The 27,389-nt window shown below is 40.5% G+C and overlaps 2 protein-coding genes across 7 annotated transcripts in view; one reads left to right on the forward strand and one right to left on the reverse strand.

The window, feature by feature from the left end:
* LOC131573242 (protein PHTF2-like) overlaps positions 1 to 20,516 on the reverse strand; it is a 61,738-nt gene extending 41,222 nt beyond the window's left edge. For 3 of the 5 annotated variants that reach the window (XM_058827002.1, XM_058826999.1, XM_058826997.1), the window contains exons 1-2: positions 20,381 to 20,516; positions 6,236 to 6,312 (exon numbers count right to left, since the gene is read on the reverse strand). In XM_058827002.1, coding sequence (XP_058682985.1) covers positions 6,236 to 6,280 — 45 coding nt within the window. In that variant the 5' untranslated portion in view covers positions 6,281 to 6,312; positions 20,381 to 20,516. Of the gene's footprint in view, positions 1 to 6,235; positions 6,314 to 19,724; positions 19,850 to 20,380 lie in introns of those variants that run through there. The other 2 variants (XM_058826998.1, XM_058827003.1) reach the window with 2 other exon arrangements.
* Positions 20,517 to 20,888: 372 nt separating this feature from the next.
* On the forward strand, positions 20,889 to 24,887 carry LOC131573671 (transmembrane protein 60). 2 transcript variants are annotated; one of them, XM_058827852.1, is made up of 3 exons: positions 20,921 to 21,001; positions 21,388 to 21,437; positions 24,230 to 24,887. In XM_058827852.1, exon 3 carries the CDS (start codon positions 24,272 to 24,274, stop codon positions 24,674 to 24,676), a length of 405 nt encoding a protein of 134 aa, XP_058683835.1. In that variant the 5' UTR covers positions 20,921 to 21,001; positions 21,388 to 21,437; positions 24,230 to 24,271; the 3' UTR covers positions 24,677 to 24,887. The 2 variants fall into 2 exon arrangements, with proteins under 2 accessions (XP_058683834.1, XP_058683835.1); XM_058827851.1 differs by lacking the exon at positions 21,388 to 21,437 and having other exon boundaries at positions 20,889 to 21,001.
* The last annotated feature ends 2,502 nt before the right edge of the window (positions 24,888 to 27,389 follow it).

A 27,389-nucleotide genomic window follows, 5' to 3' on the forward strand; every position in this document is an offset into this window, starting at 1 on the left:
TCAAAACTTAGAACAGGATTATTGAAAGTTATTTTAAACTCCAGTTTATTTCTCACATGAACTAAACCCTGTTGCAGTAAAGGCAATAGTCTAGTAGCTCAGCAGTATAATTATCTCTATTGAAGTAGGTTTCTAGTCTTGAGATAGGGTTTTTTCTAGATATTTTTCATTTTTAAGGGTGGTAGGTGTTTTTCAATTTTGTTTATGGTGGATATGTGGACTGGACAAGCTAAACTAAGACAAACTTAGCTGACAAACCACAGATAGAAATCACTATGATAGTTTTATACTGTCTGTTACCAGCAAAGAGTTAAGTAACTTTTAGTCAAATGGAAGGCAGTGAAGGGATTAAGGTTCTATATCCTAAGGTACAGAGCTTTGAATTTATAACTGCTGAATTGTTACTCCTGATTTTAAAATATGCTTATACCTCTCCCTTCTCCCCTGTTTGGTGGCAGAGGGAGAGCTGAAACCAGCTATTTTTAGAGTAAAATTAAGCAAGCTATTCAAAATTTTAGTAAGAATTATTTATTATTAGCTATTTGAATTTCCAACTAATGACCCAGTTAAATTCTGCCAATAACTGCAACACCACTGTATTTACAGCCATTTCACTGAACAATAATTTTACTAAGGCTTGCTTTAGTGATACCATCCCTTTCAGAGTCCAATAATAGCTAATTAAACATTTATTAACTACATACTAATGGTTTTTCTGAATTATTCTTTACAGATTAATTCTTAAAATCTGTTAGCCATACTTATCTATTGCCCTGAGTAATGGTTTACAAATTTTAACATATCTATGAAAACCACAAAACACCTAAACACATCTTTTCATCACACAATTGAACATAAAGAAAAATTATATACAGCAGAACACTCAGAACCCTTTGCAGGTTAAACTAAAGGAGAGTACAGGAATAACCAAAGGTAAACACAGCACCCTAGGTGCTGTCTGAGGTGAGCTGGTCAAGAGCACTTCCTTTCCTAGTCCAGGGCTACACTATTGCTAACAATGCCCAGCTGCTCTCCAAGGGTTAAAGATTTAAGACCTCTGAAACATTTATTTTTTTTTTTAATAATAATGTACTTGCACAAAACAAAACAGCCTCAAGATGCAACTGGGAAAAGAAAACCACTCTAGCAGGCTCATTATTCAGTATTATTCCCTGAAGACCTCTGAAAATCCAGCAACTTTAGTGGTGTTGCAACTAGGATTTTAGAATAGCATTGCTCTTAGGTCCCTGATCATTTCCCCTTCCCATAGCATGCTTTCCTTGTTGCCCTTGCATTTGTCTGGGTGGCTAAAAGACCAATCAGATCATGCAGGAAGAGAAAAGGAAGTGTTAGGCTGTAATTTACAATCAGAGAACCCTTCTCAAGACAGAGTGATTTCATCTCATTGCCCCCCAGCCATTAGACATTAATTCTACTGCTTGTAGAATTGCAGTCTTAGTTTTAGCTGGATGTGTTTCCTGACCAAATTCATTAAATAAATCTATGAAAGTCTACGGGAAGGCAAAGCAGGTGTGGGAGCCTACAGGCAGGCAAAATGCAAGCCTGTTTTGTTCAGCCACAGCCTCTGTTGGAGTGATGCTTTGCACCAGATTCAGAAACAAGAGTTTTGCCTCACCAAGCAAGGCACTAAAGGTAAATCCTCACTAGGTCAGGCAACTACTTGAGTACCAAATGTGGAAGGAAACTAATTGAACATACATTTTCTTCCTCAGTGCTCTGACAAACGCCAGCTCCAACACTTGTCAAGTTTCAGCACTTGAAGTCAGATGTTTTTAAATCAAGTCAGTTTCAGCATCCAAAGTTTCAGGTAAAAATAGCCATACAGCCTGTCCATTTGGCAAAAACTGCCTTTGGTGCCAGGATGAATAGTGCATCATGTGAATTTAGTGCCAAAAAGGAAATCAAAAAGGTGGTTTCAAGGTAGGATATCATTTTCATTTAATTCCTCCTTTAACTTAATACAAGGACCAGGTTAGGAAAGTTAAAGCACTGATAGAGTTAAACGTGGGCAGGGATCTCAGGGCAACACAAACAAGCTTCTACAGGTTTGTTGACAACAGAAAGAATGCTAGGAAAAATGTGGGCCCTCTGTGGAAAGAAAAAGGAGAGCTGGCTACCAGGGACATGGAGAAGTTTGAGGTACTCAGACATTTCTGCCTCAGCCTTCACAAGCAAGTGCTCCAAGTTGCAACCTGCTCTAGTTGGGAAGATGTTCCTGCCCTATGATGAATTTTCAGGTCCCTTCCAACCCAGGCCATTCTATGAATCTAAATAGGCGAGTATAATCTTGGACTGATGAGCTGTAAAACGCTGAATATTAAGATCTTAAATCAATGCCATTAGAACTCTAATTTTGCCCTTTAAAGCCATGAGAGAGAAAACATCTCGTTTGTTTTATTGTGCCCTTTAACAGCTGTACCCAAGGGACACCAAAAGCAGCAGAAAGCTGCACTGGCAAAGTTAAATGATATGCAATCAGGTGCAGGATTCAGCCTCAATTCATTAAGTTTCATTCTGCTTTCTCCTACAACCATTCCCAAGAGAAGGAACAACATAATTGTACAAATTTGTTGGTAATATTTCAGGAGGAAGAGTTTCCCATTTTAGCAGCAAGGCTTCTGTAAGGATTGAAAATCAAAGTCGTTAAGGTACATTTACATACCTTCTCCAAACTGTAAACCAGACCACAAATTCCTTCTATTATTATCTGTACAACTCAAAAGCATTGTAAGAAATGTATGCAAAAAGTTACAAGCAATAGAAGCAGTATTCTAAATTATTCATAACTTTATTATTTTTAACATCAGCTACTGTTACTCAGGCAATGCTTCAAGTACATCTATAGTATCAGTATCATAGAAAAGTTATGCCACCAGATACTGAAATTGTTTTCAATAAATGCGGCGTGTCAGATTTTGTTCACAGGAAAAATGTGATGGTTTTCTCCATCAAATGACTCAACTACCAAACTGAAGCAATTTCAGTATTGTGGTACATACACATAATCCTAAGGATATTAACCAAGTGGTGTATCTATGTGAGTAGTAGCTTGGTAGCTGCCTGGAGCCGTTCCAGGGGGCGATGCAGACACTCCTGCCACTCCCTTTTATTGCAAGAAGCAGGGCAGCTCCAAGGGCTGAAAACAAGCCAGACAAACCCTTTGTCACACCTAAGTACCTCAGCACTGCACTCCCTAGTGCATCAAGAAACACACCAGGTTTCATTTTTTTTTAATTTCTACAGAGCCAACCTGTATCTAGAAGACTTCATGCCTTGAAAAAGTATTTGTACTGGCTGGGAAATGCAAGCAATCACTGGAAGCACTAAAACTCTGTCTGTGCAATCATGTATCTCAGACTACAAACTGCTGTAATACCAATCTCAAATCTTAGATTCCAACTTAAAATAACTCAGATTGATTACAGTATTTTTAAAAGACAGTAATCAGGAGCTCCGGTGCACCAAAAGCAGAGTAAATCTGTTGTCAAAACAGAAAAACATGTTTACATAATAAAACGTCTGACCTTTTAAACAATTAGGGGTATTACAAAATCATCCTAGTGTAAGGAGCTCAATTTCAGACAATAGTATGAGTCATGAATAAACTTGCTGTTTGCAAAACTTTCCTAAAGTAGGGTTGGAAGAGCTCAATTGCTTAACTCTTTCCATTGAAGAGATATAAAAATGTCTCTTGTGCAAGAAACCAACCAACCAACCTTTGAAACTCAGTAGAGAGCCATATGAAATAAATATATTAAAAAACACATTAAAACTGAAAACTAAGAAAGACAAGGAGCAAGTTATCTGCTCAGTATTTCTTACACAGCCCCAACCTACTCAAATGCTTCTTAGTCAAGTATAACTAGAAATACCAGAAGTTAATGTTCCTTTTCAAGACATTCATACACCAATTTATTAATCTGAAAACACCTTCCCAAAACAGTTTATTTTTCTCATTTCATCATAGATGCAAGTAGTATCAATTTGATCAATGCTGATTGCAACCCTGGTTCTCTTTTGCCCCAGAAACAAACTTCTATTGCCAGAATGTGCTACTTTTTTATACCTCCCCACTTTCAATCCCAGTTATAGCTGTGATGAATCAGTCGACCTAATCAGTGGGACAACCAACAACTACAAAAAAACCTCAAAATTTAAAACTGGAAGGAAACAACAGGTCCTAACGTTCAGTATCTTGACATCAAAAGCAAGGACAAAAAAACCCATCTGCTATCAACTAAACACTAGCACAACTCTTTCTGTTCCCCAAATTGAAATCTTTGGTTTAAACAACAAATCTATGGGTAAAAAATCCTGTGCCATATAATAGATTTAAACAAATAAATAAGCAAAATCAAAGGCATAAGTGAAAGAATCTAGATATTCCCAGGAACAAATCACACACACCACAATAGAGAGCTAGAAAACTCTTCAGGGTTATCAGCTGGATCCAGGAGAACCTTCAATATGTGGTACCTAAGGAATTACAGTCTAATTCACATGAACATCTGCAACTCTTCTTCAATACAGCCATTTGTCTCACTACACTTTCTCATACTAAAGCAGCACAACTTGCTCATTTGGCAGACTGCAGTCCACATGTGGACTGCAATTAAATTTTGTTCACACCAGGGAGAAGACCAATATCAAGTTTATACATAATCTTATCCTTCCTGAAGACAGCTCAGTCCTTCCAGAAGTAACAGAAGTCACCTCACCACAACTCCTTGCCATAAAGGCACTGTACAATTCCTGGCCAAGCAGACCTCTGTAAAAGCCACAGAAATGTTGGTTTTTACTATGAACAAAAAAAATGGAAACATGTGAAATCACGGGGAAAAAACGACAGAACAAGGGTTAAAAGAATGAGCTACAGTGATAACAAGTAATCCTGTTAGGAGCAATGTCCTGGGAAAAGTAAAATTGAGGAATGGGTTGTTTATATCAAGACCAGAAGGCCTGCCCTCCGTAAAATCACACCACAGTGACTCATTCTGCCTTCCTAACATCAGGAGGATGCAAAGTTGGAGCATATCAAATGTGCCATTCCTTTTATTGAATGACCAACAGGAAAACAGACATGTTATTTGAAGAAAAAAAAAAAAAAAACATCAAAAAAAAGCCAACCAGACAACAAACATGAACTTCACTTAAGATTTACAAAAACTGCAGGGTCTTTCTTGCATCAAAGGACCATCTATTTGTAAAGCTGAATATCATGAAAGATCTGTCCAAAGGATAGTGCATCATCACCAACAAAAACAACCTCAGAGACATGATGTGGATCTGACACCCAGCATCTCTTGCACTGCACAAAGGGATCCTGATCAGACCAAATACAAACACAGCTTGGGGTCTGGATATCAGTATTCTGATATCACTACACAGTGAGTAAATTAAGTGTGTGAGAGAATGAATGGAAGCAGGTAAAATCAACATCATTTTCCCCTGCCATGAGATCTTGCACTGAATTTCATTACATTAGGTCTTTTACAAGTCATCTTCCACATCAGAGTACATGGCAAAAAATACAAACAAAAAACTCATCATTAAACTGCGAATTATTTTCAAGTTTTTAATACCTAATTGAATGATTGGTATAAATTAAGTCAGCAAAATTACTTTTTCTGCTCTTTCAACAGTAATTCACTCTTGCAAAGACCTCAACAAAGCAGTATTATCTTATTTCTAGGAAGTAACCGTTGCTTTGCTAGAAACTAACCAGGACTTCTGTTTATTAGACCACTGTCATTATTTACTTGAGGACAAGATGTACCCTCTCCAAAAGACAGTTACAGACCCAAGGAAAATACTAACTCACAGAAACTTATTAAATTATGGAGAGCCAAGACTCTCTCTTTTGGGTACGTATTGTTACTGACAGAAAATTTGTTTCAATTCTTACTTTCTAAATAAAAAGATTTTTTTCCTGTGCTACAGAAACAACATTCTCCTGCACATTAACACTCTACTGAGAATGCAAAATTTGGTTTTTTCGCAGAGCACAGGTAATCAAGGGAGTAAGGAGTTTTCAGCATAGATGAAATGCTACTTCATTTCACTAAATACAGTCACTAAATATTTATTTACCTATGTAAGAAAAGTTTCAAGCTACTCACTCTCATACAATGCTAATAAGTAATGTGTAAGTATTTTATATTTGTTATATTAACACATAAACACAAGTCACCATAAAAACAAATAGAAATCTTACCTTTTTCTGGTACCAAACTATAGCATCAGTTACTTTGGACGCCATTTATTCCACTGAATTCACAGAGTCATTTTAGGCTGTTAACAGAAAGAGACAGAACTTTACTTCCACTTCCCTACGAAGGCCAAACAGGCAATGCAGAAACACTCCCGTTACCTGCAAGTAACTGAACAGCTGCATTTACTTTACACATTGTCTCATTTTTTTAGTAAGAGTTTGGGCTATCTCCTCTAGGCAAACAAAAAAATACAAATCTGCTACTACAGGACATCAAAAGACACACTTTTGTCCTTCGTTCCCAGTTTAACACACAGACTGCACAGAGATGATCTGTCATTGTCTCACAGGAACTTCACAAAAGTTGTATTACACAGCTTTTTCTCTTTTTTTTTCTGATAAATTAAGCAACCTACAGTCATTAGCCCAACACAGTATTCTGAAGCCCAGGATAATGATAAAATGCAAGAAAAATTCATACAGACTATTAGATACACTTGGAGAAGAAAACAATACCAGTGCTAGAACTTCACTAACCATAAAATTAATACCTGCTTGAAAACAGTAGACCAAAACTAAGTCAAAAAGATAAAACCAAGGAAAAATTCTACAGTTGTTTTAATGGTAACAAATAGCAACAGCATTAGTCTTTTATGCCACTGTAATTAGTTTTAATAAATAAATAAATAAAAACAAAAACACAACCCCAACTTTCAGCCTATGTAAAATATTTGTATCTTGAAACTAATTTTTACAGTCTTCTTTTGTGTAATCAGCCAGGGTTCATAAAAAAAAAACAAAACAAAAAAACAAAGAAACCACCATAACAAGCCTTCAGGTGTATCTGTGTGTCTCTTGTACTGGGAAGCCCAGAACTGGACTCAGCATCCCAGCTGTGACCTCACTGATGGCAAGGACATGGTTAAGGATATCACACGGATGGCACTGGCTTAGTCCCCAAATACCAAACTATACACCAAGCATTTTTCAAGATCCATCTTGTGTAAAAATGTTACACTTTACTATAAGATTGTCAGTATCAACAATAATATTATACTTAATATTTTTTCATTAAAAGGAAGCAATAATTATCAACCTGTAGGCAGTTTTTAGAGTAAAATATTATTTGGGATCTACCTCTTGATTTAAAAACAATTGTTTACAGCTTTTACACAGATAAGAAAGGCAAAGAAAAATGCAACATTCAACAAATGGGATGGAAATCAAAACTGTACAATAAATTTAGTGTCTTTATGAAACTCTCAAGCATTAGAGTAACTCAAGACACTTTACAGTACTTTAATCATCACCAAAACTTCAGGGTTTGGGTATTTTTTTTTAAAGCAGGTATTAACCATATGAAGTTCAACAAGGTAAAGTGCCAGATTCTGCACCTGGGACAACCCTGGTTGTGTTTAAAGACTGAGGAACAAGTGGCTGGAGAGCAGCTGCAGAAATGGACCAGGGGTCCTGGTTCATGCCAAGTTGAACATGAGCCAGCAGTGCCCTGGCAGCCAGGAGGGCCAGCCCTGTCCTGGGGGCATCAGGCACAGCATTGCCAGCTGGGCAAGGGAGGGGATTGTCCCACTCTGCTCTGCACTGGGGCAGCCTCACCTCGAGTGCTGGGGGCACTTTTGGGTGCTATTATACAAAAAAGACATTAAGGTAGAAGACAGCTTTGAATGGAGGGCCACATCGACGGGGCTGTCCTGTGCAAGGCCAGCGAGATGGACTTGATGATCCTTATGGCTCCCTTCCAACTCTGTATGATTCTATTTCCTTAAAAAATTACTCTCTGAAAGACTCAATTCTGCACTGACATTTGTTCATTCTTCTCTGACTTGTGCATGGACATACTCATATTTTATATAGTGAATTACTTAAAAGATATAAATAATACTGCCTTTAGTTTGGACGTGCACCATATACACTATAGTACAAACCTTCAACAAATGGACTGATATTGTATCAGTGCCTGAGGATTTCTAAGAAACATAATGCCACACATGTTCATGTTTCCCAAACAAACCTATTTTTAAGATTTCTAACAGTGTAACTCCGATATATTTTATACAACTTCAGCTAAAACTACAACTCAGAAGAAAGAAATGTCTCAGAGAGCTTAGACAGTCATTGAAAATTCCAGAAATATCAGAACACTGACAATTGGTGCAACTGGGCAAGCAAACACCTAAATTTTTCCACTGTTGAAAATATAATTTAAGTCACATCAGGTCAGTTAAAGCTGGCAGCCATGAGTCTGTCAACATCTGTAATTGTTTCTGATCTATTTGCTTCAGATAACAGTCTATTTTTCTAAGAGCAGCTATCAATTATTATGAATTCATTGCACAATAAATATAAAAATACTATCACATAAAAGGAAGGAACCTAAGAGAGACTCTGATATAACCTGGCAAACCACATACTTTTCTTTCTCACCCTTACAAAGCTTACAATAGGACTTGCGTTTTTATTGGAAAACCTCTTCAATTAAACACTACTTCAAAAATCCTTTCCTACACTGGACTCAAAAGTGACATAAAATCCTTCCCCCCACACACACGGCCTCCATACACTCCACCTACATCACACAGTCACAGTGACAGCAGCTCACTGCTACAGAGGTGCCAGTGCAAGAAGGGGCCACACAGAAACTGATCCCATTTGTACCCTTGCCTTCCCTGTCTTCATGACCTCATCCTGGAGGACCTTTAAATCCTTCTCATTTCTCTTAAATAACACCCCTCTCAAATACAATACACACTACTTCCTACCAGCCTAATTACAGGATGAGAAAAAGGTTGGAACAACTCATCAGCAGTAAAGAACTGCTGAACCTGGACAGAAACCTTTCCCTCAACAGCTACATTAACTTGATGTCTTTCTTCAAGGTCAATGACAATTTCAGGAAACCAAACATCAATTCATGAATCCAAGACTTTGAACTGTGTTGAATATGGCTAAAAGTGGATCAGCCATTTTAAAGGCAGTAACCTTTGTTTGCAGTAGCTTTTCAATTCACTCAAAAATCCTTTGCCTCAAGAAACAATTACCTGACAAAACTATAAACTAAATATAAAGAAGTAGCTTTATTTGATTTCTATCAACAAACCTGTTACTTAGATTATCCATGGTTTTCATATTTTTTAAGAAACTCTGCATTAAATCCTCCATAGAATCTATTTTGGTGTCATTTAAAGCTTATTTGCATACACATTTGCATAAACAAATGCAAAGATGATGCTTACAAAAGTAAATATGACAAAATCATGGGATGGATGTCTCAAAACAGGGTTTGGTGTGCTAAGTAAAAATACCTCTACTAGGAAACATCACATGTTTTCTTCAAGAGCTACACAAACATTTCTGAGACAGCACAGTAACGAAAGGTGAAAAGCTTTATTGAATTATTTCTGTCCAGTGTTTCTGCTTGCAGGAGCTGGCATTTATCTGTGGTTTGGTTTTTAGTTTGTCTTTAGGTTTTGGGGGATTTAATGAGGTGAGACACTATGAATTTAATAGACTCGGCCTCAAGCTTGCTTATCTAGGTGAGGGATGGAAGGAAACAACTCAAGGCACTTCAGCTGCAGCCCTGGCTGACTATCTGCCCACAGCTCACTGAACACCTTAGACTGGAGACTAAGTATTTTAGCAGTTTCAGAACTCTGCATACTCATTACAAGTTACTCTGTCATTCATGTTTCCAACTGACATCAATCCTGAGGTCAGCCTGTAAAAGCCCAGCTCTAAAGTACATTGGGATCAACTGGGTAAAAGTGAACGAGTGAAAACAGCTGACAGACACAAGCACGACAGAGCAGTGCCTGCTCTTCTGCCTGGTTCTCCCCTCATCCCTCTGGATCCAGCTGTCTGTTCCATGTTCTGTCCAATACCTGCATCTAGGATAGGGACCAGCTTTAGCACTCAGTTGTACAATGTCCTGGGCAGAGCAACTACAGCAAGATTAACTTCATCTTAACTAGAAGACTTAAGAGCAACACAAAAAAATACTCCCAGCTTCAGAGATTACACAAAGCATCCAAATATAAAAGCTTGATCACAACATCTCTGTAACATTCAACAGAGCTTTTGTTATATTTCCATTAAACTCACAGTTAATGCTAAGAATAACTAGCAGTATTTTTTCATCAAAACTTCCTTACTTTCTTAAAGCTTAGCGGAGAGGACTACCTAGTTTTGGTGATCCCTGTTTAGAAGTAAGGTTTCTTAGCTACTTCCCAGTTCAGGGCATATCATATTACACAATACACCTTGCAATCAAATTACAGTTTCTCAAAAGCCACAGAAATTTATATTTAGATGTCTTTAGGTAGCTAAGAGCTCATGCAAGCCCCACAGTAGTGCAGTGCTTATTGACTAAAATAGGATTGAAATAAATTCAAAGTATATTTAGAAATTTTACTCATATCCACAGTGCTTCGGTGACCCTAGTCAAACATATGTATACACTTCTAAATGACAGTCTAAAGCAATCTGAACTGACAGAAGTTCAGAATAAAACTGTTCACTTCCATAGTGACAAAGAAAAAAAAAACAGGTTTTTTTTAAGAATATACAAGTCTAAGCAGCGTCAACTAGAAAAAAGACATAATTAAAAATACAACACAAGCAAGGACTCATAGGCAAATAGTTGCTTTCCTTGCCAGTAAACACTGTGAATCACTAAGTATTTCAAGGAACCTGTTCCCTTTATAGCAATCCCAACCTGAATGGTCAGGATACCGTCCAGCTATTGAGTCAAGACTTGAGTGTCCTTCTCAACTCAGTATGATCATAGACTGATGAAGCAATGAAGTTGCATGTTCACTATACATCATCAGAATTAAAACTGCAAAACTTAGGTTGCTTTTGTTTCAAATGTTTTTTTAAAAGTCATTTAGTACCTTTAGGAAATTAAAAGTAGTTTTTAAAAGGCTATCATATAAAACCATGAGAATACTACAACCTGGTTCAAACTGCTTTCCAAGACAGAACTGTTTTACCATTATGTTAGATCCTCCATACTGCAGTTTCACAATCACAAGCATAACATCACTAACATTCCCTAGCATGTAGAGTAAGAAAAGACAGTGAATCAGAACAGTAAAGACTATGGCCTAAACAACTAATTTTATGGCAACATTTGAATCACACAGACTCTTTTAAAGCATTACACTTGTTAATGCAGAGCTAGAAAATAACTTCAATGAAGGAAAAACCCCTCAGTTTCTAAGTTTAACATCAAAATGCAAGTTAACATTATCATCAAATTGCTGACATTATTTGATAATTTAAGTTTAAATGAGCCAAATAAACAGCTTAGTCATATTAGGCATCCACTGTTGACTGAAAAGCTGCTTCTGCCATGGCGTAACAAACCAAGGGAGGTATCCCTGTAATGCAGGTACAGCACTAAACTTACCAGGAGTCATCCTTCCTCCACTCAAACCCAGGGGAGTTCTGCCACTGCCATGAAGAAGAGGATGAAAGCCTTAAAGCAATGCTCCAAAAGAATCATTACTTTTCATGTGCATTACACATAAACCATTAAATCTACATCTCCTTTTTGAAAGGGAACATCAAATACTAAGCAATGCACTCACTGTTCTTTTTAAGTACTTTATCTATGCATCACTGTTCCCAAAACAGCATTTCAGAATTGCAAATTGTATACAAGCAAATGAGAAACTTGTCACTCCCAGGTTCACACCTTTCAGTGGAGGTTTTATCATGTTCCTTCCAGCTACCCTTAAGAAAACCTGCAGTCAAAACGGAAGGAAAAATGTCAAGTCAAATTAAGAAAACCCCAGACACTGCAACCAAAGCATGGAAAGTACTCTTCCTGCCATGCCTGCCGAGCCCCCCCAAGTTGTCTTGCAATCCAAGGTCATACAAGTTTGTAAATAAAAAGGAATTAACATACTTGCTTTCCTCATGGAAAACCAAAACCTCTGCTAAAACTGGATACCAGTATTCCTAGGATGCTGCTCATGAGAGTTAATTTTCAAACTCTGCCCTTCACTTCATCTCAAAAAAACCCCAAAAACCCCTGAAAACCCAAAATACAGTTACCCTCAAACAACCGGTTAGAGAAAACAAATCACATCCCTAGATGCCTATTTTGGGAGGTTTTTGTTTGCTTGAGAAGGCCAACAGCAGCAATAAAACAGCAACAAAATACGAATCAGACCCTATGCTGGCTGCTGTTTATGCTGTTCATGTTCTTTATGAATAGAGATGTACCCAGAGTGTCATATGTGATGACAGACACATCTGGCAGAACGTCCATGCCTGCCTGTGCCTCCAGTACGATGTCAGATGCTGAAATGCTGATACTTTCTCAGGCTTCCGTATTCTGCCCACAAACCACTGTATCTGATGCTATTTCTGCTGCTGCATATTTCCTTATAAGCTCATGCCCTTTAGCACTCACCAGCCAAAGCAGGAAGATATCATAGACACAGCACAGAGCAGGTAGTGAGAACCAGCTTTCAAAATCTGCTTGGAAGTAGACTCAATTTAGCCATCCTTACTTCCACAGCAAATACATCAATATTTGAAGCAAAGAAATGCCACACAAAATAACTCGCCCAAGGAATACTTGTTTTGCCCCTGAATTACACAGATGCCTGAAATAGCAACAACATGTTGACTATCAGGATTTCTGAGATTTATTTCAGGTTCTGGTAAAAGAACATTGCGTGCAGTTGTTGCAACTGCTGCAGCCATTTCTGGAATCTCTGCCCTCAGCCTTAAGATCAGTGTAAGTTTCCTAATTTTGTTACATAACTGGTTCATGGCTCCATTTGAAGTAACGTGACACAATCTCATATATACTTTACTCACAAAAATAGGGGGGAAGCACTCCTGAGAAGTCCAAGATTCTACACCTCCTATAATTTACTTTTGAGCCTGATGCAGTATTAATTAGTATTTACTAATTCACAAAAAACTTCTAATCTTTAAACATATTCTGTTGTTCAATAATGTAGAAAAATCCAAGTCCTTAACGGGAATTATACTCAAGTTAATTTTACTTCTTATCTACTATAAGAGATGTCTGTTTTAAAATTCTCACCAAATACAGTAATTGCTGTTAGCACACTGGATCTGAAAGCCATTTCTGAGAATGCTGTATCATTTAAAAAAAACAAATAAAAACCAGCACATGGTCAATCTCTAGTTCTTTCTATTCCTGTTTTTTGTACTGAATACTATCCTGTTATCCCATCAAACATTTGCAACCTTATACTGAGAAATCTCTAAAACACTGCATATATACATCTGCTCTTACAACTATAACAACTTTATTAAGGAACAGAATTTCTATAAACACCAACTTTTTAATTTATATATATATAGCTGCCTTAACAAACACTTGAAAAAAAAAAAAAACCAACCTCCAAACAAACAAATATAGTCTCCACCTTGAAATAAAACACCATGCTCCTTTTTCTTCTCTCTTGAGATTCTTAACGCAATAATAAATCTTGCTCACTGGAAATACTGACTGTGTTTAGGAAGACATGTTTATCTGTCACCAGGCACTGCACAGAAGAGTTGTGGCTTCTTGATGACTACAGTCAGGAAGCTGAAAACCACTCCTAAATCACCAAGTTTGCATCATGTTCTACAAATAGTTATCCAGCAAGTTTTTGAAGTAGCTGAGGCATGAAGTGGCTGAGCTGTCAGAAAAAGCTGCTGTCTCTTGTAACAGCCGCTGCTCTGTAGAAACACAGTTGAAAATGCTGAGCTTCTATTCTTAAAAAAAAAAATAGTCTCTGGAGTGATCCAAGCAAGGAATTGCAGAGTAACAAGCCTTACATGTGTATCTGGCAAGGTCCTCAAAACAATCATTAAAAATGGAACACCATTATACCTGAAGACTATCTGATAGGGTCTAATCAGCAGTTTCTACACAGGAAGATCATGTCTCAGTCTATCAGTATTTCTGGACATGTCAAACTAACTGATAAACAAGAGCAAGTGAACATACATGGACTTTCAAAGAACCTTTGGAAAGATGTCAAAGACTTCCAAATAGTCCATTGTCTATGAAAACATATATTGCCACAGATCAAAACCAGCCAAAGCACTGAACAAAATCTGGAATCAACATTCTTCCCTGCAAGCAGTTAACTGGATAATGAAGATTAACAGCAGCATCCAGTCTGCATAGGGCAGGCTATTGATCACCTGATATCAGTGCCCAGAAGCTCCTTGGATCACAGACCACTGGCCTGCAGCTCTTCCATTCAGTGCCAGTCCAAGGCAAAGTGCACACAAATCCCTGTCTCCTTCATGCAGAACCATCCTAATCCTGAAACCAAACAGACTAAATTTTCCTAGTCTGGTCTCTTTATGTTCCACTAGCTTTCACATACCTTAGCACACTGCAGTGACAGAGGCAGACATTCAGGGCCTCATCCAGCATACATGTGCCTGGTGACTACCTTGTTGAAGGATGAGAGCATCCAGAAATGGCAAATTCCAGGTAAGTACTCAACCATCAGACTTTTAGTAGAAAGATGAACACAGACACCATGTCATTACTCATCAGGCCCTGACAGATACGGATTGCTTACAGAGATGCCCCACATTCCTGCTGGCTCCCAGAGCTCTAAAGAGGGAACTTCAAGCAGAAGCAACCTCTTCCTAAAGACATCCACACAAATGATGGCAAAGGTCACGATGGCCCTGTAAGGCTCCACAAGTGTTTGAACCACTCTAGACCAGTATCACCACAGTATACTGTCCCGAGTCGCCAGCTTCCAGCCCCACAGCCCATGGCACAGGAGACAACTCCCAGGGCCTGCCTGCCACTGCTGCGCCACAGCCGCTCGCGCGATTCACCCGCAGAGCTTCGCACCGTGCTACGGCACCAAGGCACCTCTGACCGCAGCCAGCGTGAACACTCCAGATCTCTCCCAGTAAGCCTTCTCCACCATTAACACAGTAATCTCCACTAATTAGGGCTATTTCCCCCCTCCTCCTCCTATTTGGACCAGTAGATTAGGGTTTTTATGAAGTACTGCCTAAATTAAGTTCTGGAATAGAGTGAACTGAACCCTGTCCTATTATTCCACATTTTAAGCTTCTGTAAAAAGGTCCAGCAGTGCTCACTATATTTATCTTTTATACTGCAAAGAAGAAAAGAAAACCTGAAGTAGTAACATTTCTAGATGGCCAACTTAAACTAGCAAAGCTTAAGAATATGTATGAATTTTAACAATGAAAAGGCAAAATATATTCAGTATCAACCATGTCAATGTTATCTGTAAGGGAAGGCAGGGGGAGTGAACTATGAGCACCACTCAAAGCCTTAAAAACTGATATCTCAAATCCAAAAAGGAACTTTGGCAGCTCAGAGACCTCTTCCATCCAATATAATACAGTCAGAAGAGCAGAGACCTGAATAAAAGGGGAATGACAAGGAAAACACTGCAGTACAGCTCTGTTGATTATGTGTGCAATATGACTTGAAATACACCTATTTTATTGGGAGAAGAATATTAAAATATTGGGGGAGGGGTTCTGAGAAGGGCTATGAATTACCAACCATGTGAAAGACTCTCCTATTTAAACAGGCAACCATGAACAGAAAAGTAAGGCATTATAATAAATTAAATGAGACTTCAAGAGAAAAACAGAAAATAGAGTCATGAAAACAACAGCTTCCCAATAACACAGGCTACTTCATTTATTAACTAAGTTGAGACGATAGCAAAGCCAAATTTTTAACAGAGAAATACTATATTACAACACATAAGTAGACTGTTAAACTCACTACCACAGGAAGTCACTGAAGCCAAGATTTTACTCCCATTCGAAAAGAAAGCAGCTATTTAAACACACAATAACAATAATAATAAGGGAAAAAAATAAACACACAGCTGAGGGAATCTCAAGCTTCATAGCTCAGGATGCAAGGAAGCATCCAAAGAGATCACTGGGCTGTATTTGGCCATCCAAACACTCCCCTGAACCCGACCCCACAGCAGCCAGAAGCCAATACCAAGGAGAATATGAGCCACACACAGAACAAACTGTCCCTCAGACAGATCAACACCAAGAGTGTTTAGCTGCCAAGCCAGCATCTGCCAACCACCTAAACCCCAAAAGCATCTGGCGCTGGCCAACTTCCAAAATGCAGGGCTTGCACGATTTCACGTTTGATGTGATATTGCTTTAATTTCTTCTCCCACTCTGCAGTTGTATTTTGTTTTTTAAGAACAGAACCACAAAGTATTTGCAAATAGGAGTCCAATGCTTGGACTCATTCCAGAAAGCCATCTAGGCTCTTTGGAGAACATCTACTAACACCACCTCAAATGAGCAAAGAATTAAATACTGAACATTACATGTATTCCCAGCAGAAACAAATTTGGAAAAAATCCCCTTCACATGCATAAATTAAGAAATAAGAGAATAGTTCTAGGAACCCCCTGCTATCCTCCTCTTCAACTAAAAAAAAAAAAAAAAACACAAAAAAACCCACCACAAACACAAGCTGTATTTTCAAATTTCCTGACAATACAATGGCTATCTCTCTATATGTATTTGTGTTTGCTCTAACTTTGAAGCTGCTCTGAGATGTGCTTGGACCAGACTTCCAATGACCCTTTCCTAAATTATTCTATGATTACATGTAGAGCATACCCAAACATTACACAGCAATACATTATAGCTCAAATTAGTATTAACTCTATTTTCCCTTATGACAATTTATTAAGCTCTTTGGGTTCTCCTTAAAAATTTGAATATAATTTCTTCAAATAATTAACCATTTCCTCTGCACCCATCAAGAAGGCCCTTTATGAATAACAGCACAGTAAACTCAAGGGAGAAAACATGACATTTAAAGCTTTCTAAGTCTGCTACTTTTCACACTACCGCATATTTCTGAGTAAGTGGTGGTCAACTGTCCTCACACAGTAAGATAGAGCAGTATCTCTGCCAGGTACCCAAGAGTTTTGTTTTGTTTCCTTTATAAAACAAAAAAACATTAGAGAAAAAACAGGCCTACCTTGCTCTGTGGGCAGAAGCAATTAAGTCTGCCTGCTTTTACCATTGTCCCACAGCTCCCTATTGTCCTGTTCCACCCCACCCATAATATTTTTCCTACCCCCCCACCCATAACAACCATCCCAAGTGTTTGGCTGGGCCAGTAGAAGTAGGCTACTGCTGATGGCTCAGAGCTTAGCACATAGACTGCCCAAGAGTTGCTCACCTCTTGGAGAAGGGAGGGACTCAATTATGACTGCCTTTTTTGGGTAGGAATATTAATTTGGGTTACTACCTGTCAAAAGTTCTATAAAAATTTGTCACAGTGTAGGTAGTTAATGTCTTTCAGTTGCCATTAACTTCAGTGTCATCATCTGAATAAGAAGTGACTTAAATAGGAGAAGACAGACAAAGAAAGCAATTGTACAAGCTTTGTGCCTTTAGTAAGTCTCGCTAAAAATGCACATAAACTGTCTGATGATGAATCCATAAACAACACTGTTTATTATGGAAAGAACTTCCTCACAGACAAAAGAAAACCCAAACCCCAGTCTTTGACTGTTACCATTCTCACTCACAGGGGTCCTGAGAAAAAAAAAATAAAAATCTTCAATAATATTTCTGCTAGAAATAAGTAAAGATAGATATATAGAAAAAGCCAAGGAAGACAGTATATGTAACTTTGGAGAATTAGGAAAGAAATAAAGTCCACTGCTTTCCAGTGACCCCTGCCAGCTGTGACAGGAACAGCATTGTTCAAATCCAAGAGCGCTCCACCCCTCACTGCCTCGTCAACTGCCTCAAACCAGGTTGACTGGAATTCTTTAACACACCTATGTCCCCCCTCCAATACCCACCAACACTGTTTCCTATTTCAAAACCTACAGGACTTTGATTTCTCCCCGAATTCACACCAATGTCTGGCAGCTATGGATACACCTGGGATTAACTTTTTGAGACAAGCTGAGCTAACTCTGCTTTGGGAGAAATCCAGTAGTACCAGAATACTTGAAATTCTCCATGGAGTTCCCAACAATTACTGACAACTTATCCGTATGTCACATTCCACACAACACAAGAGGAAAAAGTTATAGTACAAACACTGAATTAAACCAACTAGGTTTCCGAATTCTTTTTATGGTGACTCAGGCTTATGTTTTATCCTTCGTAATATTTATATCCAGAATAAAAACATACATTGGCAGTAAAACATAGCAACAGAACGTTTAACTGCACAAACATTCCACTTCAAACAGGGATTGAGATCTTAAATACACAAGTTCCAAGCACTGCTCTCAACCTTCACCTTCAGAAATGAAAGTTGCTTGCAAATACTGTACAATGGAGTCCATCAAGGTGATGTGCATACATACATTCATAAACACCTTACTGGAACAGAAATAAGACTTCTGAGAAAAGGATTATCCTTTCCAGGGAGTCACAAGCAAAGAGGCAAATCAAAGTAGATCACCAAAACTCAGAGCTACAAAAATAGCCAAATGCATACAGCTATTTATAACTCAGAAATTTATTCACAGAACACTTTTAGCCTCTTAACCTCAGGGAAACAGAAAGTCTGATGCCAAGCACTAATGTATGTAACAGAAATACACCCTTCTGCTGCTTACTGACCATTCCAAGTGCAGCTGAAGATATTAGGATTCACTTACTAGGATTAACAGGTTATTTCAAGTGAAGCACTTCTCCCTGATAAAACAGATACCACCATCTGTTTAACATCGTCAACAGGAAGATATAAGCTGACAAATTACTGATGACACACTGTACGCAGTCTCATTCCTATTAGAGAACTCATGTGTCCAAACTGTAAGACAAACTGTATTTTCTATGGGAAAGTTTTATCACAAAGAATTTCAGAACATTAATTAAAGTACTTTCAACAAGTCAGGTTTTCCAATTAATTACTTTTTCCAGCTAATTATATGAGAGATGGATAAGACACTGGCAAATTTGGAAGGAAATGCAAGACCTGGCAGCACTACTTTTCAAGTGATCAATAACATATAAAAGCAGTAATTTTGGCACAGAGCTTGACACTATGGACTCAAAGTTTCAGTGAATCTGATACACCTGAGTAACACCCACTCAGAGGCTATGTATGAGAAACAGAAGTAACACCTGGACAGTTCTAGTACTGGAAGATAAATTTTCCCCAGCTCCTTTGCTTCCCACCGAAAAGACAACAAATAAAACATCAAGTAAATGAATGTGACAGCATAAATTTTGAGTGAAGTTCCCTAACATTTTGATTCCCAAACGGAAAACCAAGCATAAGCTGTGGTCAGGTTGCCACTGTTTTAGGGTGGAAAGGAGGAAAAAAAAAAACCAAAACAAAACAAGGGTAAAGAAAAACAAAACATGAACGCACGTAAAACACAAGAATACAAGAAACGAGGTCCGAGACGAACATGAAGATGCTGAAATGCAGGACCTTAAAAGGGAAGCAGAAAACACCTTGTATCACCTGACACAGGCACTGAGGCAGCTCACGGTACGTTCGAGCAGCTCAGCGGGGAGAAGGCGCCTCACAGCAGAGCCGGAGCGGGCAGGCACAGCCCCAAGCACGGGAAGGGCCGCGGACCGTACCTGCACCTCTGCCGCCCGCACCGACGCCGGCGGCGGCGGACACGGCAGCCCGGGCACCGACGGCTCCGAGACGGCGCGGCCGGACCCGATGAGAGCAGGGGCCGCTCGGAGCTGCGCTCGGACCCCCCGCCCCGGCGGCGCCGGCACCGCGCCGGCTCCCGCGGGAGGGAACCGCGGCGCCGCGGAGGCCGCGGCCGCCCGCCCTTGCCCCGGCCGGGATTCCCCCGGGAGGGGGTGGGGGGCGGCAGCCGCCTCGCTCCCGACGCCCAGCCAGGGAAGCCGCGACAGCACCGCCGGTGATGCGCGCCCCGAGCCTCCGCCGCGCTGTCGCCCAGCATCGAGAGGGCACCGCCGCCTCGCTCGGCCGCCCCCCTCGCGCTCCGGTCGGCCCCTTCCCCAGCCGCGCGGGGAACTCGCCGCCCCGGTTCTCCCCCCACCGCTGTCCCGGCGGGGCGGGGACGATCCCGAGTGCCGGGGCCCCCCCCGATTCCGGACCCCCCCCGGGTGCCGGAGCTTCCCCCGCCGCCATCTCACCGTTCGCCGGTGCCGCGGGGCAGCGCGCGCCGCACGCAACGGCGGCGGGAAGGCGCGCGCGAGGCAACAGCTGGCGGGGGGAGCGGCGCGCGCGTCCAGGCGCCAGCGGCGGCAGCAACAGCGCGCCACCCGCGCGCGCCGCCGGGCCGGGGGCGGGGCCGGCACGGGCCGGCAGCCAACGGCGGCCCCTCCCGCCCCCTGGGGGGCGGGGTCGAGTCGTGACTGGCGGCGGCACAGCCCAACGAGGGCGCGAGAGAGGAGGCGTGGCGCTTGAACGACAAGAAGCGGGACAGAGGCGGGGTCTCTATGACGGACAGCCCCTTTCACCAATTAGCGGCGGGGGCGGGGCTCAGGGTGATCCACCGCCCACTGGGAGTGGCGGCCGGAGCTCGAGGGGCGTCACCGACGGCTGATGGGAGGAAGGCGGGGTTAAGTTGAGCGACGTCAGCCTTACCCAATGACAATGGAGAGCGGCAGGACGCGCGTTCCCGTTGGCCAATAGCAGTCTCGAGGCGGGTGAGGGAGGCGGGCGGTTCCCTGAGGCGGAGCCGGAGGGGTGGGCCGGGCGCCCCCTCAGCTGAGCGCGGGCCCCGCGGACCGGGGGATGCGCCGGGATCTGCGGTAGGTGATGGACAACAAGGGGGGCTTCCGCCTCGGGGACCGCCGGCACGGCCGGGGAAGCGGGGCCTGGCGGGACAAGGCCGTGAGGCCGAGGGAGGGGCCGAGTTTTTGAATACAAAGCTGTGTTTAAATGGGGTTTTAAATCGGGCCTACCGCAGTATTTCTTTCGAAGTGTTAAATTACCCATACGATAGGAATAGGCTCTAAAACGGTATTTAATCGAAGTGGGGTTCTGTTTAATATGGTTTCACCATAATACGAATTTCAGGACTTTTTTAGGCGATGTTAAAGGTTTAAATCTAAATGTATAGGTTCATGTTATCATTGCAACTGAGCTGAGTGTCATATGTAAGTTGCCCTCCTCTCTATTTTTTTCTTCTAAACAGGACAGAATTAGCTATCATAATATCCTCGTTATGCAGATCATTCCACCAAGGTCAGTGATACTCCTTGGATAGCTTCTCCTCACTGAAAATTTTCACTCCCTAATTATGTAGGTCCTATAATAGGAGTCAAGAGCTTTTTTTATTTTCACACATCCATCAGTGTTCTCACTGAAGAGCCAGTTCAGACCTGTAGTACAGCTGCATCCTTTTCAATGTTGTTGGGATAAGTGGGCTCTAGCAAAGAACCTGCCCATCATCTTTCTTTCATCATGAGATAATCAAATGCTCCATGTAATCAAACCTTTCACTGTTATGTTACTCACTGTTAGCTCTCAGCCTTCAAAATCTGGTAGCTTTCTTGGACTTTAAGATCTCAAAAGTACACTTGGATTTTCTTGAGTTTTCATCTAAAAATGCCTCTGAAAGGACTGGAGCCTTGCAGTCCTTCCCAATCTGGCAGTAATGTCTGTTAGGTCAGAGAAAAGCAGTGTAACTTCTTCCCATGCTGAATTTTCTGCCTGTTTTTTCCAGTTGTTGCAAAGTGATTCTTAGTAAATGGAAAGTATTTTCAAGTGAGCAACCTTCAAATTGAGTAGCCTCATGTAATACATCTTCAGTAGCCTTGTGTTTCCTCCAGAGACAAGTGATAGCACCTTTGAGTATCTGATAACCTGATACTTCTAAGAGTGTTGAGTTTCATTTTTCCTTTCAGACCCAAGTTTCCAGTCTGTTTCTGTTTGGTTTCTGCTTTCTCCAGTTTGTTAATAAGAGAGTATCTTTCTTGTAGTGTTTGTAGCATTGATTTCTAGAACTGGTTTTGAAAAACATTCTTGTGAAAAGAATGTTGAAACTTCAGATCATGACTCTTCATTTTAGCCACAGACTTGCACTTGAGAATATTGCAAGTGTTTTCAAAATACTGTGTAAATGCTTTAGGCCAGACATAGTAATTCTATAATCCCCTGCCATCTGGTTTAGGTTTGTTTCTGTAACAAGAGCAAAACAATGATATCTAAACCTTCTCTGTTTTGTTTTGGTTTTTTTTTTGTCCCCATAACTCCTGAGTGCTGCTTCTGAGCTTAATCTCTTCCCTAAGGAAGGGAAAGGTGGGGGGTCTTGGTTCCACCTTGTCAGGAACTGGCTTTCACCAATCCTTTGGTGATCTGAGCAGAACTGAGATTGTGAAAAGCAAAACTACAAAATCCTACCTTAAACTTTTTTTTTTTTTTTTTTTTCCTAGTTCAGCTTAAGGAACTGGCCTGCTTTGGATACAAGTGTGTCAACCCCCAAAACAAAGAGGGGACTGCAACTCCAAATTAGATTATTTTAAGCAAAACTGGATCTTCTTACAAGAAATCTTACTGCTATCCACTAAATCAAATCCATTCAAACATCAAACCCAGATTGTACAAAATAGCAGATCTGTTGAACTGTATATCAGAAGATGCAGATAGAAACTGTAGGATGATTTCAGTGATGTACAGAATTGTTATCTCCTCACTGTAAGGTCATCTCATAACCAGTTGAGACAGCAGCTTTTACTTCTTTCCAGTAGCCAATCTTACCTGAGTACAGAATTTCAATTCAATTTGGAATACAACTTCCAAATCTGGAAAAAAATATCCCAGTTAAAAAGAAAAACGTAGCAGTAGATTTCTTCTTGTTGGGTGAGTTCAGCAGCCATAATCAGGTGATGTTGTGTGCATTGGTAATAACACAGAGGAGGCAGCAGCAGCTGCTGGGCACAGGTGCTGGAGACACAGAGGGGAAGCAGCTCCTGTCCTTCCCTCAGCAGCTGGTGCTGGGGCTTCAGTGCTTCAGAACACAACATCACACTTTCAATAATTCAAATATTATTGCAGTCTGGAGCAAATCAAAGCTCATTTTCTTATTTCAGTTGGGAGACTATTAGTGTCATAAAGAGAATTATTAAAATTTTTAACTTAATTTTTTTACATAATTAAAATACCTATTTCAGCACCATTTCACTGGCAAATATTCATTTTTGTAGCATGAAATAGAGGAAGATCACAGTCCTTCACACTTCAGTTTTTTACACTTGTAGAGAAAGGCTTTTGGCAGATGCAGTGATAAAAGCTTTCTAGTTAGGAATATAAAAACTTAACTTTCATGACTGTAGTGGCAGATGCATTTGTCTTGGTTTTTTTTCGTCATGACTACAGAGAAATTTAAATATCCTATGCAGCCAATAAACCTGTCAGCCAATGTCTGAATACTTGAGATACCTGCCAAAAAGCAAGCATTATCTGTAGCTTTTAGTAATTTCAAGATTGCTGGCTGACAGAAAGTTGGGCAGTGCTCACTGGCTCAGTTTGAACCCAGGTCACTTGAGCTGCAGCTCTACAAACTGCAGGTTCCCTCCGGGGATTTTTGTGCTCCTTTGTGCTGAAACACATTTTACTTGTTACAGTATTATTTTGTTATTATTTTATTACAGAGAGATTTTGTTACAGAGACAGAATTGTTACATTTTGTTTTCAAGTGTTAGCTATGAGTGCTGGTGGAAAATGGATCTAAACATATCCTTAGCATTCAAAAATCCCTAAATGAGTCTGACAGCTTATTTAGGATTAAAGTACAGTTTGTTTCACAGAACAAATTTAGATTAAGGCAGTTACACAGCTGACTTAAGGCACTCCAAGGGAATGGTGGACTGGAACAAACACTGTTCAGCTGAGCGTGGTAGTTATGAAAGTGCTAGGAAGCAGTATGTGGGTGAGTGGGAAAGCGGGAGCAAGGAATTGGTCTCCTTTATGGAATATGCCTAATGGTGGTGTAGTGCCATCTTCTGATGCCTTCCCTCCCCCTTTTGTTTTGTTAGGTTGTTGCTGACAGTGAAGGACTTCCTCTCAAAGCTGTTTAAATGAGAATGTCCCTGGCGCAAAGAGTGCTGCTGACATGGCTTTTTACATTACTCTTCCTGATCATGCTGGTGCTGAAGTTGGATGAGAAAGCACCGTGGAACTGGTTCCTCATTTTTATTCCAGTGTGGATATTTGATACAATTCTTCTAGTTATGTTAATTGTAAAAATGGCTGGACGGTGCAAGTCTGGCTTTGACCCTCGCAATGGCTCCCAGAACATGAAGAAGAAAGTCTGGTACCTCATTGCAATGCTGCTGAAATTGGCCTTCTGCCTCGCCCTGTGCGCGAAGCTGCAGCGATTCACCACCATGAAACTGGCCTATGTGTTCATCCCGCTCTGGGCCCTGCTGATTGGGGGCATGGTTGAACTTGGATATAATATCTTCTATGTACGGAGAGACTAAGCTCTGCCAGGCGGTTTCCAGTGCCAAGACTGGCACCAAATTACTAGATTACCACCATTTTGCCACAAATTTATCTTCAAACTAGAAAGCCAAATGAGTCAAACTGGAGACTTAAACTAAAGCAGGCTGAAGACTGAAAGTAGACTTGTTTCATTTTTTTATTTTAAAACTCACATATGCTCTTGTAAATAAAAGTATTTGTTCAACATAAGCTGTTCTGATATGATTACTGTTACTTGTTACATGGAATAAGATAACAGGTTCTTCACATGCAGGTAGAAGACCTCGTCAAAGAAACCACAACTGTTCTACCCAGAGTATTCAGCACATTGAGTAATCCTAGGAAAGAGGATGAGCTAAATTTGCTTTAAAAATCAGTAACAATTGACAGCAGCCAAATAAGAGCAAGAAAAGGAATAAAGTAATGCACCTTTTTTTTCTTTTTTGACAGTGAGATTCCATTGCCAGTCTAAAAATAAGCACTGTTTTCTAAACTGCTGAAACAGCCCATAACCAGTATGCTAACCTTAGGGAACTCAGTTGGTAGCTGAGCTGTGCCAGCAGTCCTGAGATCCAGAAAAGAGGGAGACAATGGTGATTCCTTTCCAAGTGAGAACTCACCAGTGTTGCAAGAGACTGATAATACAGGGTGAATTCAGTACTGCATTTGTACCTGCCCAAAGTGGTACTTGAACTCTTGTTCAAGTTTTTAATACCCGAGGATGTGAAATTTTGTGGGGGTGAAGCCTTGGCTTCGTGGAACACTGGCAAACTCAGATATAAGGAAATTACCTTTTTCAGGTAACAAGTGAATAGGACTTCAGGAAAGAACTGGAACTACAATTGTATTTTGTGGACTAAAGTGCTCTTTCAGGAGATACAGTAACACCAAATTCAAATGTAGCAGTTATCTGGGACATTATTAACATGCATGCTGAAAATGCTGATCCATTTACAGTTCCTAGAGACAAAAGAATGTAAAGTGAATAAAAAAACAGTCTAGGGTAACAGGAGATTACCTAGACCAAAGTGTCTCACTAATAAAATTTTAATTATGTACATTCAACTGTACTTGTCTGTGGAAAAAAGTCTTCCTGAAGTGTTTGGATTTACTCTCGCTGTTTTACCACACAGGCGTGGGTAAAAATGCAGAGGAACCATACTGTGGGAGACTGATGAAAGAACTTTATCTAAAAAACCAACATGTTCCATTCTAAGGCAATGAACCTCCAAATGATCTTTAAAATGAATTTAAGTCATATTTATTTCAAAGTGGTTGACTGTCCTGCCTTGCTAAAGGAGAAGCCAGGAAAAAACAAAGACAAAAGAATTCTAAACTGTAGCTGCTGTTAAAAAAATGTAAAATATTTATAAACCCTTTAGTATAGCAACATACCAACTTTTCTGAGCAAACCCATGTACCCAGCCCCAAGATATGCGCATCAGGTAATTTATGGGGAGTGCCTGTCAGGAATTTGTTCTAGGAGAACTTGTTCTAGGAGGTGTACCTATGCATTGTGTAGTTCTGAAAAATACTTAATGGACGGACCCTGCTCTGTGTCTGAGACTTTTTGTTTCGTCATATGAGGGTCCTGTGGAGAACTGACGTCTTTCAGTCTTGAGTGACTTTTCAAGTAAAATTGGCACTTGTGATTAGGATGAGCTGTGGGGAGGGGACGAGTACATTAATCTGAGAATGTGCTCTTAGACCTGCTGGCTACAGGAGCTGTGAGAGCGAGCACACCCACGCAGGTGCCACGGGTGGCTGTGTGTGGGGAGGAGAGAACAGGCTTCATCTGCACGTCCCACTTGGTTCTGTTCTGCTAACGGGAACCCGGGCCACTGCGCCCCTGCGTGGAATGCACTGCCACTCCATGGCAGCCAATACAGACCTTGTGAATTTGCTATGGCTACTTCCAAAACATAAGAAGAGTCTCTGAAGCCCTACCTCCAATTCAGGTACACTTTGACAACCCACTTAACAAGCAGTGATACAAGTGTGTAACAAGCATTCCAGCACCTCAGACAAGATGATTTTATGTGCAGAGACACACACACTTACCTGTGGCAGGTATGGGTCCAAGCATAAAATAATACCCATAATCCTTCCCCATCCAATAAGAAAAAAAATTCACAACCCCCTTGTTCAAAGGATGCCAGAACAACCCCATGCTGCTCAGGAGAGCAGAGCAGCTTTTCTCAGCCGAGCTGATGATAGTAATTGATTGTTATGACATGAAACAAAAGACGGAAGAATAAGAACTGGCTTCATTGAAACTTGGTGTATTATTAGCAAGATAGGCCATGAATGGTGACTCTGCCCCCTTAATAAACCCCTTCTCTTGCACAGATGTAACAATTATCTGAAAGTTTGGCATCTCTAATTAACTAGAATCACACACAGTCCTTACAAATCTCCTTTTAATTGTTGCCTCTAATTCAAGTAGAAAAAGATCAGCAATTTCATTTTGGTTGTGAGTTTGGCTTTCTTTTTTCTTTTTTAAAGGTTTACAAATCTTGAAATAAATTATTTGGAAAGCTGAAGCAGATGCTTCTTGCTGGTGTTATACAAAAGTCAGAAACAGCCAGACCGAAGTGCTCAACTTTCCAAGTTCCTTGTCCTTACAGGGAAACTTGGACAAGAGCGTATCCCTTTTGAGAATTTTGTATCATATTTAAGTGACCTGAACAGATCTGAGATCTTTGTGCACAC

Source organism: Poecile atricapillus, chromosome Z, assembly GCF_030490865.1.
Source record: "Poecile atricapillus isolate bPoeAtr1 chromosome Z, bPoeAtr1.hap1, whole genome shotgun sequence".
Taxonomy (NCBI): domain Eukaryota; kingdom Metazoa; phylum Chordata; class Aves; order Passeriformes; family Paridae; genus Poecile; species Poecile atricapillus.